We start from the raw sequence: 15,400 nt of genomic DNA on the forward strand, positions 1-15,400 counted from the left end.
TGAAATAATTTAACTTAACGAACAAAATATCAACATTTGTCTTTCATTCATTTGCCATTGATTAAAATAAAATTAAAAAAACACAAGCAGCCACCACAAAACATAGAGAATAAAAACACAACTCATTTCGACTCATTATTGTCAGAACGTGATTAATTATCGTAAACTAATTTTGAAGTGCAATTTCGTATACGAAAAAAGACTCGCTTATATAGAAAACTAAAACCCCCAAAACGAAAACAACAACCTTAACAAAATTCCTCTTGTTAATAAGAAGGAATCAATATAAATAAATGTTTCTTTCCCCCATGCTGAGACTGAAAAAGCAAAACTTATAGTTTTTTGGATGATGTTCTACCAAAAACAAAAGTTGCTCTTCTTTGTTATAGAGATTTCCCCCCTTCTTACTAATCATTATTGATATGAACGCGAGTATGACTGTTTGTCTGTCTCTGTTTCTGTGCAGCCAAGTATGTATTTGAAAAATGATTTATGTTTTCTAAAAATCAATATGAGTATTAATACAGGAGAAGCAGAAAAATAAAATATGAACAAAAAAACTACAATTTAGTTAATATTTATGTTTTTTTTTAACATTTCTTTCTTTTTATTCTCATTTCAGTGTTGGGAGGAATGCAGTAAGGCGCCACCGGGTAAAATCAGTAAAACCATACGTGAAACATGGTCTTTGCACACTGTCTCCATGGTTCAGCAAGACTCTTTAGTGCTGGTGGATGTTGCTTGGGAACAATTAAGCGTACCCTATCAGTGTCTGGTCACCTGGGAGGTATCGGGTGGCGGTTTAATGGGCAACTTATTGACAGAATCGTTTAATGTGCAATTGTCTTTGTGGCCAGATACGAAATATCGTGTACAGGTGACTTGTAAAAATAAGGTAAGTAAAGATATTTGTTAATTGTTGCTATTAATAGGATACTATGTAATATGTAGCGAACAGTTTAGTATTTATACTCTAAAGACAATATTATAAAAAATCTAAATAAATATAAGGAAACTCAAAAATTTTCGAAAACACTTGAAACTGAATTCAGATGGCCTGCCCTTCTTTTGGGTTTCGAAATTAAAAAAATCAGTGACACATATCGGTAGACCTAAGAAACAAATTCTGTGAATCCGAGATATATGATTTTTTAAAGTTAAGGTCATTTAAAAGATTAATATTTAAAAGTATGCTTTGAAACTTACAAGAGTTTATGGATTCATTTGATACATGTATGTTCTAAAAGTTTCTAAATAAGAAATAAAATTCAACTTGAATTAACTAGATGGCCATGTAAACTTTTGCGCAAAGTACAGGTCCCGGTTTTGAAAATATTTCGATAAAACTTGGCACATGTGTTACAAAGGTCAACAGTAAAAAAGGCTTGAATAACCACTATATAGATTTGGGGCACCATGGCTAAAAATTGGTAAAATTTTTAAATTCTATGGAGAGATTTTTTTTAACATTTTTAAGTAAAATTTTAAATTTTGATAGACGTTTCTCCACATAATTAATGATAACTCAAAAAGGGTTAGTCCGATATTATTACGTTAAACTTAGAAAAGTTAACATTTAAATAACCTTTAATGTTTATACATTGCGTTTCAATCGGCTCAGAAGTTTCGGGGATATAATAACAAATTGAAGCAAAAAAAAAAACAAGAATAATCGAAATCGGCAAAAAAAATTCAATGCCACTTTAATAGAAATAAAATGAGATATAGATCATAAAAATCGATTCATTGTTTTCGAATTTATTCACAAATTAAGTGAATTCGCTCACTTTCACAAAAATTTAGTTTTTTTTTGATCTACATACAATTGAGTAGGTAAGAACATTTTCTTCTTTCGATTGATTAAATTTTGGAAACATTTTCCATAAGCTATTTACAAATTTTCACATATATATTGCGTTTCAATCGGCTCAGTAGTTTCGGAGTTATAATAACAAATTGAAGCAAGAAATATATTTTTTACAAGAAAAAAGCAAATTTTTTTGTTCAAAAAAAATCATAAAAAATTTAAAACGGCAGAAATTGTTCTGATTTATTACTTTATCGCAAAGACACATGTAATAGGAACAAAATTGGATAAAGGTCGTAAAAATCGATTGATTCCTTTCGAATTTATTCACAAATTAAGTGAATTTGATCATTTTCCAAAATCTTAGTTTTTTGTTTGATCTACATAAAATTGAGTAGTTAATGTTCTTCCTTCGATTGATTGAATTTAGAAAACACTTTCCCCATGCTATTTAAAAATGTTCACACATATATTGCGTTTCAATCGACTCAGTAGTTTCGGAGTTATAATAACAAATTAAAGCAAAATATTTATTCTTTTACATGAAAAAAGCTAATTTTTTTGTTTTAAAAAAATCATAAAAAATTGAAAATGGATGAAATTCTCAAGGTTTATTACTTTATTGCAATGACACATATAATAGGAACAAAATGAGATATCGGTCGTAAATATCGATGAATTCTTTTCGAATTTATTCACAATTAAATTCACTTAATTGTGAATAAATTCGAAAAGAATCCATTGATTTTCATTTTCACAAAATTTAAGTTATTTGTTTGATTATTCTTCCGATTGATTGAATTTGGAAAATATTTTCCGCATGCTATTCACAAATTTTCAGCTATATATTCAGTTTCGGAGTTATAATAACAAATTGAATCAAAAAAATATATTTTTTAGGTGAAAATATAATTTTTTTTATTTTCAAAAAATCATGAAAAATCGAAAACGGTAAAAAATTTCCAGAATTATTTCTTTATTGCAATGCCACATATAATAGGAACAAAACGAGATGCCGCTCATATTTATTAAGGGATTATTTTCGAATTTATTCACAATTAAGTGAATTCTCTCATTTTCACAAAATTTAAGTTATTTGTTTGATTTACATAAAGTTGAGCAGTTAAAAATCTTCTTTCGTTTGATTGAATTTTGAAAATATTTTCCCCATGCTATGTACAAATTTTCAAATATATGTATATTGCGTTTCAATCGACTCAGTTTTTTCGGAGTTATAATAACAAATTGAAGCAAAATATATTTTTTTTACGAGAAAATATAATTTTTTTTTTTTTTGAGATTTATCTGTTGTGGGCAAATCGTCTTGTCCATATCGTATCTTGTTTAATAAAGTGATATTCCGTTCATATAAATAACGACTTCTGAAAATCTTTACATTTAAGAAGTTATTATTGAATAATTTCCAAACATATTAGAAATCAATTTCCTTATGATATGGAAAAACTGAATTGAAAAAAAATCTTAGGACCTTTAAAATGTCTATTTAATTTATAACCAACACTTGCCAATAAAATCTAATTATCCTTATTTCTCTCTATCCCAATAAACTACTTTCAGCTCACTGGTTTCATGTCACGTTCATTGCCCCTAATCATCGACACATCGGAGGCTGTTAAGGCTATTGAGACAACTGTACCACAACTAAGACCAACCATACGTAAACAAGCCATAGCTTCCTACATCACCAATATACCCCTACCCACTACAACAATCCCACCAACAGCTCCACCACAACCAACACCAACATTCCCCACACGGTCGTCAGCGGCTAAACAAGCGCCAGCACAATTCCCAGTAGATAATAGAGCTGATGACGATGACATTGATACAAATGTAGTTCCTTATGATGATCAACAATCGGCTGAGACTATAAATCAACATACAAACTTTATCTTTAACTGGCATATGAAGAAGAATAGCGATATAAGTGCCATTGAACCGTTGCACAAAACCGAACAAGACATATTGGCAGTGCTGGCCAACATACACAAACCGCTATTGTTTGGCATGACAGCTGGCATTACATTGTTAATGCTGTTGCTCATGTTCTTTGCATGTCCTTTGAGAAAGCCCAGATTATCGAGTGATAAGGCCATGTTAATGGCTGAAGATTTAAATGCTCACGGTCTGACATTGCCACCGGCCTTGACGGCGTCACGATCGATAGGAGTGACAACAAGAAACGACAGAATCGAACATGAATGTAAATCACCTGCTATGTGCTCAAGAGATACTTTGAGAGTGTAAGTTAATTAAGCGTAAATAAGTATTTATACCGTTAAGGGGAGAAAAAGGAGGGGCTTTTAAGTACTGCCCCTAAGGAGTAAGGGAATTAAAGTGGAGGATAAAAAGTGCAAAAGTCATTTGAAATAGAGCAAACACCAGCAACAAACTAACTAAAACTAAACAAACAAAAAACCAACTACAATATTACTAAATAGTTACCACAATATAAGACAACAACAAAAAAACAGAAATTATTTTTTAAATTTAAATTTAATAAAAAATGAAAAATACAACAAATCATACATACATACATCATACAACAAAACAAACAAACTAAATACATTAATTAAATAAATCAAGCAAATCCATAAATAATACAAACAATAATCGAAATCTAAATGAGTTTTAAGAGAAAAACTAAAAAAAAACATTAAAAAAAGTAAATACATACATATAAATACCATTACATAAACAAATAAATAAATACTTTTACATATAAATATAATAAAATATAAATAAATATTTGCCTAAGGAATTTCATTAATTATTCATCAAACATCCCTTTACTCATTGTTTTCAATTTTTTTTTTTGTTTATTTTTGTAATTTTTCCGTTATTGTAACATTAATTATAGTAATTCCATTTATTAATGCTAGAAAGTAATTAAATTTTAATTAAATTATATGGTGTGCAAGAGATTTCTTAGAATGAGTGCCAGGATAAAAGTAGAAGTATAAGAGTAGTAGACTTTTTCAAAAGTCACCGCAGAAGAATGTATGAGTGAGATGACAACTTTAGTTGCTTGATTATAATTATAAGATTTATTTATCCTATTTTCCCCCTTTTTTCGTTTTTCTCTTTCCTTCTGTTTGAATTGTTTTATATTTAGTAATTAATTCATTAATTGTGTGAAGTGAGTAAGTAAGCGCGTTTATTTTTATAGTCTTATATTAATATATGAATACTAATAAAACTTTGTAAATTTATTTAATTTTATGAAAAAAAAAGAAAAAAAAACAAAAATTATATAATTAGTAACTAAAATATTCTATATTTTTTAAATTTTGCTTAAATAATTAAAACGTATGTCTTCTAAAAGATTAAAAATAAATTTTATATATATAATGATAACGATATAATTATAATATTTTTGAAAAATACAGCAAAACATTATTTTAACTACAAAGAACAGATTACAAATTTTAAATTTTCTTTAAAAGGTGTTGTTAAAACAAATGTCTCCTAAAATATAATATGTAATTGAAATAATCTTAATACCAATAGTTTGCCTACAGTACAAAAGCTGGTCGTCCTCAGTTCCGTGACTGTTAAAGACAACCACTTCTGTAAGGCCTTACGATCAATAAGTTACTATAGTCCTTATTTCTGAGACATGTATTCCGAAAAAAACATTCTTGCAGTGCCTTATTACTTGATACTGATCTTTACATGTCTTTTGAGAGTAATAAATCCATGTTAACCTGGCTTGCCAACGGCCTTGACTGCATCAGGATCGATAGAATTTACATTCACATCGAACGTGAATGTAAATAACGAGTTAACCCTTGTGTAGGAAATCACACAATCATTTGATTACATTTTTAAAAAAATTCTTAAAATTTTTGACATTTCCAACATTTTAGAACATCGATTTAAAAATATTTTTTGGTAACGTAATTTAAAAAATGACATGATTATCCTGGTGTGTGGTTTTCCACACATAAGAAATTTGTATCTATTTTACATTAGAAAAAGCTTTTTTGTCGACAAATGTGCTGTTTCTGCAAAAACAATGTAAAATGTGCTAAATATAAACTAATTTTATGTAGCAGATAACAAAATATAAAAATAAATTTGTTATTGATGGTAAATCGTCATCATTGACTATGGACAAAAATTATATTTGTTGTGCAAAATGCGTAAATCATCGAACGCTTGTGTAGGAAACCACACAAAATGAATCATTTGTTTAAATTTTTAAAAAATTCTTGAAATTTTTATACATTTCCATCATTTTAGAACAGAAATCTCATTAATCGATTCAAAAATATTTCTGGGTAACGTAATTTTAAAAATGTCGTTAATTATCCTGATGTGTGGTTTTCCACACATATGAAATTTCTACTAGAAACAGCTTTTTTGTCGTTAAATGAGCTGTTTCTGAAAAAGCTAACTAAAATGTTAATCTAAAAAGTTTTGAAGATAAACTAAATGATCACCAGCTAACCCTTGTGTAGAAAACCACTCAAAATTAAGCATTTGATTACATTTTTTTTGGCATTTCCATCATTTTAGAACAGAAATCTGATTAATCGATTCAAAATTACTTGTTGGTAACGTAACTTAAAAAACTGACGTTGATTATCCTGATGTGTGGTTTTCCACACATATGAAATTTGTATCTATTTTACATTAGAAAAAGCTTTTTTGTCCACAAATGTGCTGTTTCTGCAAAAACAATGTAAAATGTGCTAAGATAAACTAATTTTATGTAGCAGATAACAAAATATAAAAATAAATTTGTTATTGATGGTAAATCATCATCATTTTGACTATGAACAAAAATTATGTTTGTTGTGCAAAATGCGTAAGTCATCGAACATGAATGTTAATCACCAGCTAACGCTTGTATAGGAAACCACACAAAATGAATCATTTGTTTACATTTTTAAAAAATTATTTTTTGACATTTCCATCATTTTAGAACAGAAATCTCATTAATCGATTCAAAAATATTTCTGGGTAACGTAATTTTAATTGTCGTTGATTATCCTGGTGTGTGGTTTTCCACACATATGAAATTTCTACTAGAAACAGCTTTTTTGTCGTTAAATGAGCTGTTTCTGAAAAAGCTAAATAAAATGCTTATCTAAAAAGTGTTGAAGATAAACTAAATGTTCACCAGCTAACCCTTGTGTAGAAAACCACTCAAAATTAATCATTTGATTACATTTTAAAATTTTTTTTGACATTTCCATCATTTTATAACAGAAATCTGATTAATCGATTCAAAATTATTTGTTGGTAACGTAACTTAAAAAACTGACGTTGATTATCCTGATGTGTGGTTTTCCACACATATGAAATTTCTAAATGTAAAAATAATTTTTTGAAAATTGCATTCCGACCAACTCATCACAGTGGCAGATCTGTGAAACCATAACAAATTTAATTTGATCCAACTTTGCAAAACCCATAAGGGGTTTGGAAAGTTGCGTTGGAATGACGCAACTAATATTATCAAAGAACTAATTTCGAATGAGGTAAATGTAAAACAGGTAAAGACAAACAATCTTAATTAGTGATGGGGTGAATCTGAGAAAACCACTGGACTTTGATAGTTTTTTCCATAATTTTGTGTTAAACAATATTTTCATCATGCTCAAAATGAACTCTATGACGGAAGATGAAACTAAAACTATCTTTGGCATCATGATTATTTGCAATTACATACATATATTTCTATGAATTCATAATTTCAGAGACCAGCAACCAACAACACCAATTCAAAAGACTATTATATAATTTGCTTAATCTGTTTAAACTGACAAAAATAAAAGTACCATGAAAGTACAATAAACCCAATTTTTAGTTCCCAAAAACAAAAAACACCCAATACCCCAACCCATTTAATCCACATTTTAACGCACAACAAGCCAGCATAAAAGAAAAATTCTCATAGATTTCCAGGAACAAAATTTTAAGTGTTTATTTTTGCAAAAACAATGCTCTTTTACAGGAAGAAAACCAACAACCACAACAACAGATCCATTCACACAAAATTTAGAAGAACTTAACGATTGAAACGTTATTAAGGCAAACATAATCAAAATTAAAAATTATACAAAAATTATAGAAAATTTTTTACAAAATTTATTTAAAGAAAATAAAAAAAAAATTAAAAACAATTGGCCTAAATTAAATAAAAAGTAAATAAAATAAAGAAAAAATTGTTTTATACAAAAATGTTTGGCATTACATGTTTAGATCTTAAAAAAAACTAAAAAATTAATTATATATATAAATTATTAAATTTTAATATAAATTAATCAAAATTCAAAATTTTTATATAGTAAATTAAAAAATAACAAAAAAAAATATATGTTTGTAAACAAGAAAAAAAAGTAAGTGTATGTATCTGTTATTTGAGGCTACAAATAAATTAAATTACAAAGCAACAAAGAAAATGAATTTATTAAATTGTGCTTCAAAAACATATATCTAAAACAACAACAAGAACAACAACAACAAAAATATTATATGAGCACGTCGATATTCCTTAAATAAACAATTTTAATAAAAATCAATTGCTTGGAAATACATAAAATGGCAATTGTTTATTGTTTTTTCAAAAATACAAAACAAAATATTAAGAAAATTTTTTCCTTTTTTTTTCTTTTTTTTTTGTTTAACATAAGTTTTATTTTCCTCTCTTGCCTGAACAAATGTTTCAGTTTAATGAAAACCAAAAAAAAAACACAAAATAAAGATATAAATTTTATCTATAAATATTGTATTTATTTTATTTTATTCTCTTAATATATAAATATATTTGGCTTAAAGTAATAAAAATAAATACTAAAATTAAATTTCTTAATGTAAAAATAAATTTAAAGCTTAAATTGTATAGAAAATAAATTTAATTTAATTAATACCAAACAAAAGATTAAGTCATTTAGGTAAAAATAAAAAAAAAATAAATAAATTCTTAGAATCATATCTGGCAGGCAATGAAACAAAATTGAAATAATTAAAATCTCAAAGTCAAAGTTATATGTATTAAAAATATTAGAGTGTCTTGGGAAGATGCGATTTTTGATAAGAATTGTGCGAAAACATTTGGTTTATAATCAGCAATTTATATTATTGTTTAATTCCTGATAGAAAAATAGGAAATTCCAATGGTATAACTGAATGCCATTGAACGCAACAATTTTGTCGGCTAAAGAAGACAGATTATTTTCAAAATAAACCTTGCCACAGAAGATGAATTTGTTAGAAAACTCAGCAGCATGCTGTTGTTGTTCCACAATATATTTATAGAAATTTGTTCTCTGTTCGTGATCTGTAGATTTCAGTTTCTGAATCTATTGAACTTTAATACCTTCTCAAAAAAGATTGTTCTCCTTCTCAGCTTTCCCTAGCTATAGAGAGAACCATATGCTATCACCTGATAGATATATTAGTTTCTCAGCGATCACTTGTAATTCTGTTTAATCTCGAACGCGACACATTTTTATGACTGATGAAGAAATCAAGATTTAAGTTATTGAATTTCAATCGAAAGCATGAGGATAAAATATTTCGTTTGTAAATGTTTGTCTAAAAGCTGCATTTTTTAACACAATATTGAATTGATATTTCTAGATTCTCAGCAACGCTCTCCCAAACTACTGGAATTTCTAATGATTTTTTATTAGCCTTTTTCTATATTTAGCCTTCTTTTGTATTTAAGTAAATGTAACACTGTGAACGGGGAACATTTATTATTGCAAAACACTGATCATAAAATTTGCACAAAACTTTACACTTTTACAAGGCTGTTAAGTCTCATTTATTTAAGCATACCTGTATTATTTAATAACCTGCTTACAGCTAATGAAAATAGATCTCCATAGTTTGTATGGAAGTTAAGAGAACTGTAACTAAAACGTTATGGTCTTTCGTGTATAACTCAAATTCTAATAACCCAGAATTTCCTTGCTTTATTTTTTCAACAACAAGGGAAACTTGCGAGAATTCCTCAAAATATAAATTGTACCGATGAAATTATTTATGTTCAATAATAATATTATATTAATGTTAGAATTGAGACATGTCTAAAGTTATCTGAACTGAGTTAATTGACTCTTCAAATGACAACGGCATTTTTAAGGAACAAGTTCCCTTCATATATAGTGTATAAATTAGAAACGGCCCGTACCACCTAGGAACCATGCATGTGACTAGTTTTGTGTCAGTTTACATCCATTTATGGTAATGATCATACAGTGTTCACTTGGAATTAATTATTTTCCTTCAAATTAATTTCCCAAATTTTCAAAATTCAATTTATTATTGGCAGAAATAAGTTAATTCAAAAATACTTCAATGACCGGAGTTTGATCCAATCTAACAATTTTCTTTCCTTCAAATTCACCGCCGATTAATTTTTGATAGAAAAAGGATCAGGAAATAACGAATCTTTAAATAATGAATACGATACTATTGTTGAAATTATTTGAACTAATCCTTATTACAAACGTGACGGGAAATTATGTCGCGTGTTAAATCATATTAATTCTTATTAAAATCGAATATGACAGTTATCAACAGGATATTAGTTTAGAAATACTGGCTCAAAAAAATGATGTAGCAATTCGCACATTTTTCAAGATTTCTAGGTGGAGGCGAAAAACAATTCTAGTTTTTGTCACGTTCTTGAATGCATGCTTATTGCCAATGTACTGTAAACAGCAAAACAATAAGAAAAAAATTGAAAATAAAAATCCTTATTTTTATTATTACTGCAAAGGGTCAATGAATGTCGCGTTCTTGATCCTGATAATGCCCATATAAGAAAGTATAAAAAAAGTAAAATTTTATAAGGGTATTATGATTTAATAAGAACGTTTTCATTAAAACATTATTCATCAAAACATTTTCCTAAGACACAAACCAATAACCCTTTCCCTAAAAATAAACCTTAAATAAGAAAACCTTCAATCAACTTGTAATGTAAAAGCAATGCATCTCATCAAATAATAAATATAAAAGGAAATAAATGAATAAAAATACATACATACAGAAATACATTAAATGAATAATTGAACAAATAAAGTTGTGTAAAACTACGATATGATACCTAAGCTTAGTAATAGTTAAACTATGTAAATTTTAAGCAGACTGTAAGTGTAAAACTAACTACAAAAACTAAAAGAAATCTTACAAATTAAAAAACAAACAGACACACTCTAACTAAAAAAACCATAAAAGTAAAAGCTTAATTTTTAAGTATTATAATAAAACAAAACAAATTTTGTAAATATAATTTTAATAAAAAACTAAATAGAAAAACCCCAAGCATTTTTTATATAAGACTTTCTTCCTTAAACCATAAAAAGCAACAGCATTTATTCATTAAATAAATAATTTTTTTACAAAAAAAAACCAGCTTAAATAAACTCCTAATTGCTTATTTTTTTAATCAGCTTGCTAAACTTCCTTAAACATCATCTACTCATCTGTTTTTTTTTCTTTTAATTAATTATCATAAATAATAAACATACATATATTTTTTTTAAACAAACTAAAACAGAAAAATCATAAAATAATCCATCTATATTGAAATAGGCTAGTTGTAATTATTAATAATTATTATTAATTTTATTAACTAAGATAGTTGATAAACAAACAAAAAAACAACTTATAAAAGAAAATAAAACAAACAAAAAAACACATAAAACAAAATAGATTATTATAATAAATATTTTGTAAATTATCTGATTAATAATAACAATAATTCGTAAAACAAAATTGTCATAAATCATGCATTAAATCATCTCTAATGATGTTTGTTTAATTAAAATTTAAAAAAAATATATAAAAATTTAAATATTAAAAAAAGGGAGTAAAAACATATTGCAACTTCATATTGGCCATTAAATTAACAAAAAACCTTTAAATTAAAATACATCATTTTTTTTGAAAAAAAAAACATAAAACAAATAGGCAAAGAAATCAAATTATGCAAATTGTAATTGCTATGAAAATGCTAACAACAACAAAAAAAAAAAACGATAAATATTATTAAATTAAATTAAAGATGATATTAAATTATAATGAAATACAAGAAAAAATATGTTGCAGTCACTACATACAATACAAAAAACACAAAACAAACAGACAACAAAACAAAAAAAAACATTTAATTGTAAAATAAACAACACTACATTTAAGATAAACTATTCTAATTTATTAAAATTACAACAAAAACAAATAAAAGAAAACAACAACAAAAATTATTAAATTAATTACCTAATTATAACTAAAAAGAAAAAACAAAAGAATGAAAGAAAAAATAAAAATTTAAATACAATTTAAAATCAAAAAAAATTCTCATGTGTTTTTATTTTAAAGCAAATATTGCAGGAAACCAAAAACAATACAAGGGATTAAGTAAGATAAATACAAGAAATAAGAACAACAACATTACTCTCTTCTCACATATAAGTACTATGTGAATTCAGCACACTTGATGCTTCTTCAAATTTCCACTAAAATAGTGCATAAATTCAATTCTTTGAAATAAATATGAAATAAATCTTTACAGATCAAATATACATTAACAAATTTTAGAATTGTTTGAATTTAGACAATAGTTATAATAAAATTTTGTTATAATTTTTGTATAAATAATGAATACGAAACTTTTGTTGAAATCACTTGAATTAATCCTTATTTCAAACGTGACGGGAAAATATGTCGCATGTTAAATCATACTAATTGTTGTAAAAAATCGAACATGACAAGTATCAATAGAAAGCAACATCATTGGACATTAGTTTAGAAAAACTTGCTCTAAAATATAATGTAGAAATTTTCCATGTTTATTGCTTATGAAAAAGAGTTCTAGTTTTGTCGAATTCCTTAACCCATGTATATTGCTCATATAACGTAACAGCAGAACGACAAGGAATAAATTATACCCTTCACCATGAGTGGCAAGAGTATATTAAGGTGGACCTTCAATGTATGGACAAATTGATAACTCATCTGTTTCAAAAACGAAGGGCAGTTGTGTTAAGTTAGTATAAAAAATATATGTAAAAACTTTGATCACGATCGGTTAAAAATTGGCGTGCCGACGAGGGCACGCAGAGATTTATTAAGAATATAATAGGGAATAAAAATATGCAAAAAATATGTCCATACCTCCTACAGTTTCTCCGTACATGCGACTTAAATTTTCCGATTTTCGGAAAATACTAATTTGTTGGAATTTTACGTAAAACTTATACAGAATATTAAAGGCCAGATAATTTTAAATATTAAATTACTAAAACTTGGCAACTTTAACACTTAAATCGTAAAGGTAAAAGGTAACATTTTGCAATATTTGGAATTTCTAAATGAATGATAGAGAAACATTATATATTTTTGCGCCGATTTTAATGAAAGTTGCTAAAAATATACCTCATCAACATCTTTCATCTGGATGTTGAAATCAACTTTCCGTAGCCCCAAAATAACTTATATACATGATTCATACATCAAAATATCGGGAATTCTTCCAGCTCCACAAAATCGGTCCACAAATGGCTGAGATATAAGCAAATAACCGGGACAACCTCGATTTTTGGCCTATTTTTGATCTATATATGGATTACTAAGTCATATAGTTAATATAAACAATATGGATATCTAATGATATATATTTCAAAGTCCATTGCTATATATAGTAATTTGGACCTACAATGGGTCAAATTCGTGAAAAATATTTTTTAACTCGAATATTTTTTTTCATCAAAAAATTGTTTTTGTCATAAATTATATATCCACAAAAACTAAAAAAAAAAAAAATTGGAAAAAATTTGGATAAAACTTTTTTTTAAAAAAAAATGAAATTTTGTTTACCTAAAAATATTTTAAAAAATTGATTTTAAAGTATAATTTGGTGCACAGCCGAATATAGTTCTCTTACTTATTTTTATTTTCACTTCAAAGGCGTATGAATATCACGTTCTAGTTTTAAAAATGTTGTTTTTTATAAGGGTATTATGATTTAATAAGAACCAGCGTTGTGAACATAGTGCTTTTAGCTGTTTTTAGTGCTTCTAAAAATGTTTGACGCTAACAAATTTCGAGTTAGTGCATAGTGCTTTTAGTGCCTTTTGAAAAACTTTTTTTCTACTATGAAATTTTCGAGAAATTATAAAAACATTTATATCAAAAAATATCTTATCAATACGTTTAATATATTGTCAGTCCTATATCTTGAATTTATTGTATTTTTTTAGTGATGGATGGAAACGTTTTTGGTTCCAATTTCAATTAGTTAAGTCTATGTGTACAAATAATTACCTTTGGAACTGTTTCCGTGCAATCGTTATATAGTTGTTCGTTCTTGATCAATTTCCTTTATATGTAAAACTGAACTGCTGTATATGTATGTAAAAATTTGTTATACTTGAAAGATTTTGTTGATTGGTTCAATTTATTAGAGATCTGTAGTAAAATAAAAAACCAAGAATTTTGGTGTATAATATATATAGATTCAGATTCGCAAAAAGCTGGTCATTAGAGTTTAAAAAGCTGGACAAATCAAAAAAAAAAACTGAACATTAAAAAATTACTGAGAAATTGTTAATTTTGGTTTTGTGTAAATAATTTTTATTAAAATATATTGTTATCCATTCCCTGCAGGAAATGTCAATAGTGAAAATGTACTGACTTACAATTGACATCATTATCCTTTTTTCCTTTCTTCAAAAAATACATACACTTTTTTCATAAGTTATTATTAATAATTAGTAGTAAGTTAATTTTAAGTAATAAATTATTAAATTATATTAAACTAAATTATATGGATATTTTTGTCGAAATTAAATTTTATCTTGAAACTGGACAAGCATCAAAAAAAGCTAGACAATCCAGCCTAGTCCATCCTATATATAACACATAAATATTGATGAACGGGAAGGACTCTCAAATCGTTTTTACGTTTTTTTAGACAAATGAAAAAATCTTGGTTTAGTAATTTGCCTCTACATGCATTAGAAAGCTTATTAAATTTTCTAAAAGTTTCTTAAAGCATCATTTCCATTTTGTTCGATGGTATTTTATTCATATCATTCCAAATTTAGATTTAGGCATCATATCACATATTTTTTAATTTCTTGTAAAAACCATTTACCCAGAAAAATAAAAAAAAAGTAAATAACTGTTTTAATCCCAAACTTTTAATTCTACCACTCTACTACTAAGAGCAATTAATTTGCCCTTATAATAATAAAGAAAGCACTAGAAACAACTACTAAACAACTTCACTTTTATTTTCATTGATTTACAACAACAACAACAATAGTGAGAGTTATTACGTTTTTCGTTATTGCTTCTTTTCTTTTAGTTTTAGAACTTTTTAAACTAAACACACTCCTACACAATTTTACTATTATTTATTTGCTTATTTCTATACAATATAGTAATAATAAACAATAGCAACAACAATAATACAATTTTTGAGCTTTTAACAAACCACTTGTTAGTATGAAATTAAAAAGCTGCAATCAAGGGCAATATAGAAAAACAAAATAAACACTAGTAAAAAACTTTAAGAATAACTAAAACAACGCTTTTTGTATTAGG

General features: G+C 26.5%; 1 protein-coding gene across 1 annotated transcript in view; it reads left to right on the forward strand.

The window, feature by feature from the left end:
• Window positions 1-504: 504 nt before the first annotated feature.
• Window positions 505-15,400, forward strand: part of LOC135958287 (uncharacterized) — a 48,353-nt gene continuing 33,457 nt past the window's right edge. The window contains exons 1-2 of the mRNA XM_065509186.1: window positions 505-895; window positions 3,386-4,071. Coding sequence (XP_065365258.1) covers window positions 581-895; window positions 3,386-4,071 — 1,001 coding nt within the window. The 5' untranslated portion in view covers window positions 505-580. The remainder of the gene's footprint in view (window positions 896-3,385; window positions 4,072-15,400) is intronic.

The sequence above is a fragment of the Calliphora vicina genome, chromosome 4 (assembly GCF_958450345.1).
Source record: "Calliphora vicina chromosome 4, idCalVici1.1, whole genome shotgun sequence".
Lineage (NCBI taxonomy): Eukaryota > Metazoa > Arthropoda > Insecta > Diptera > Calliphoridae > Calliphora > Calliphora vicina.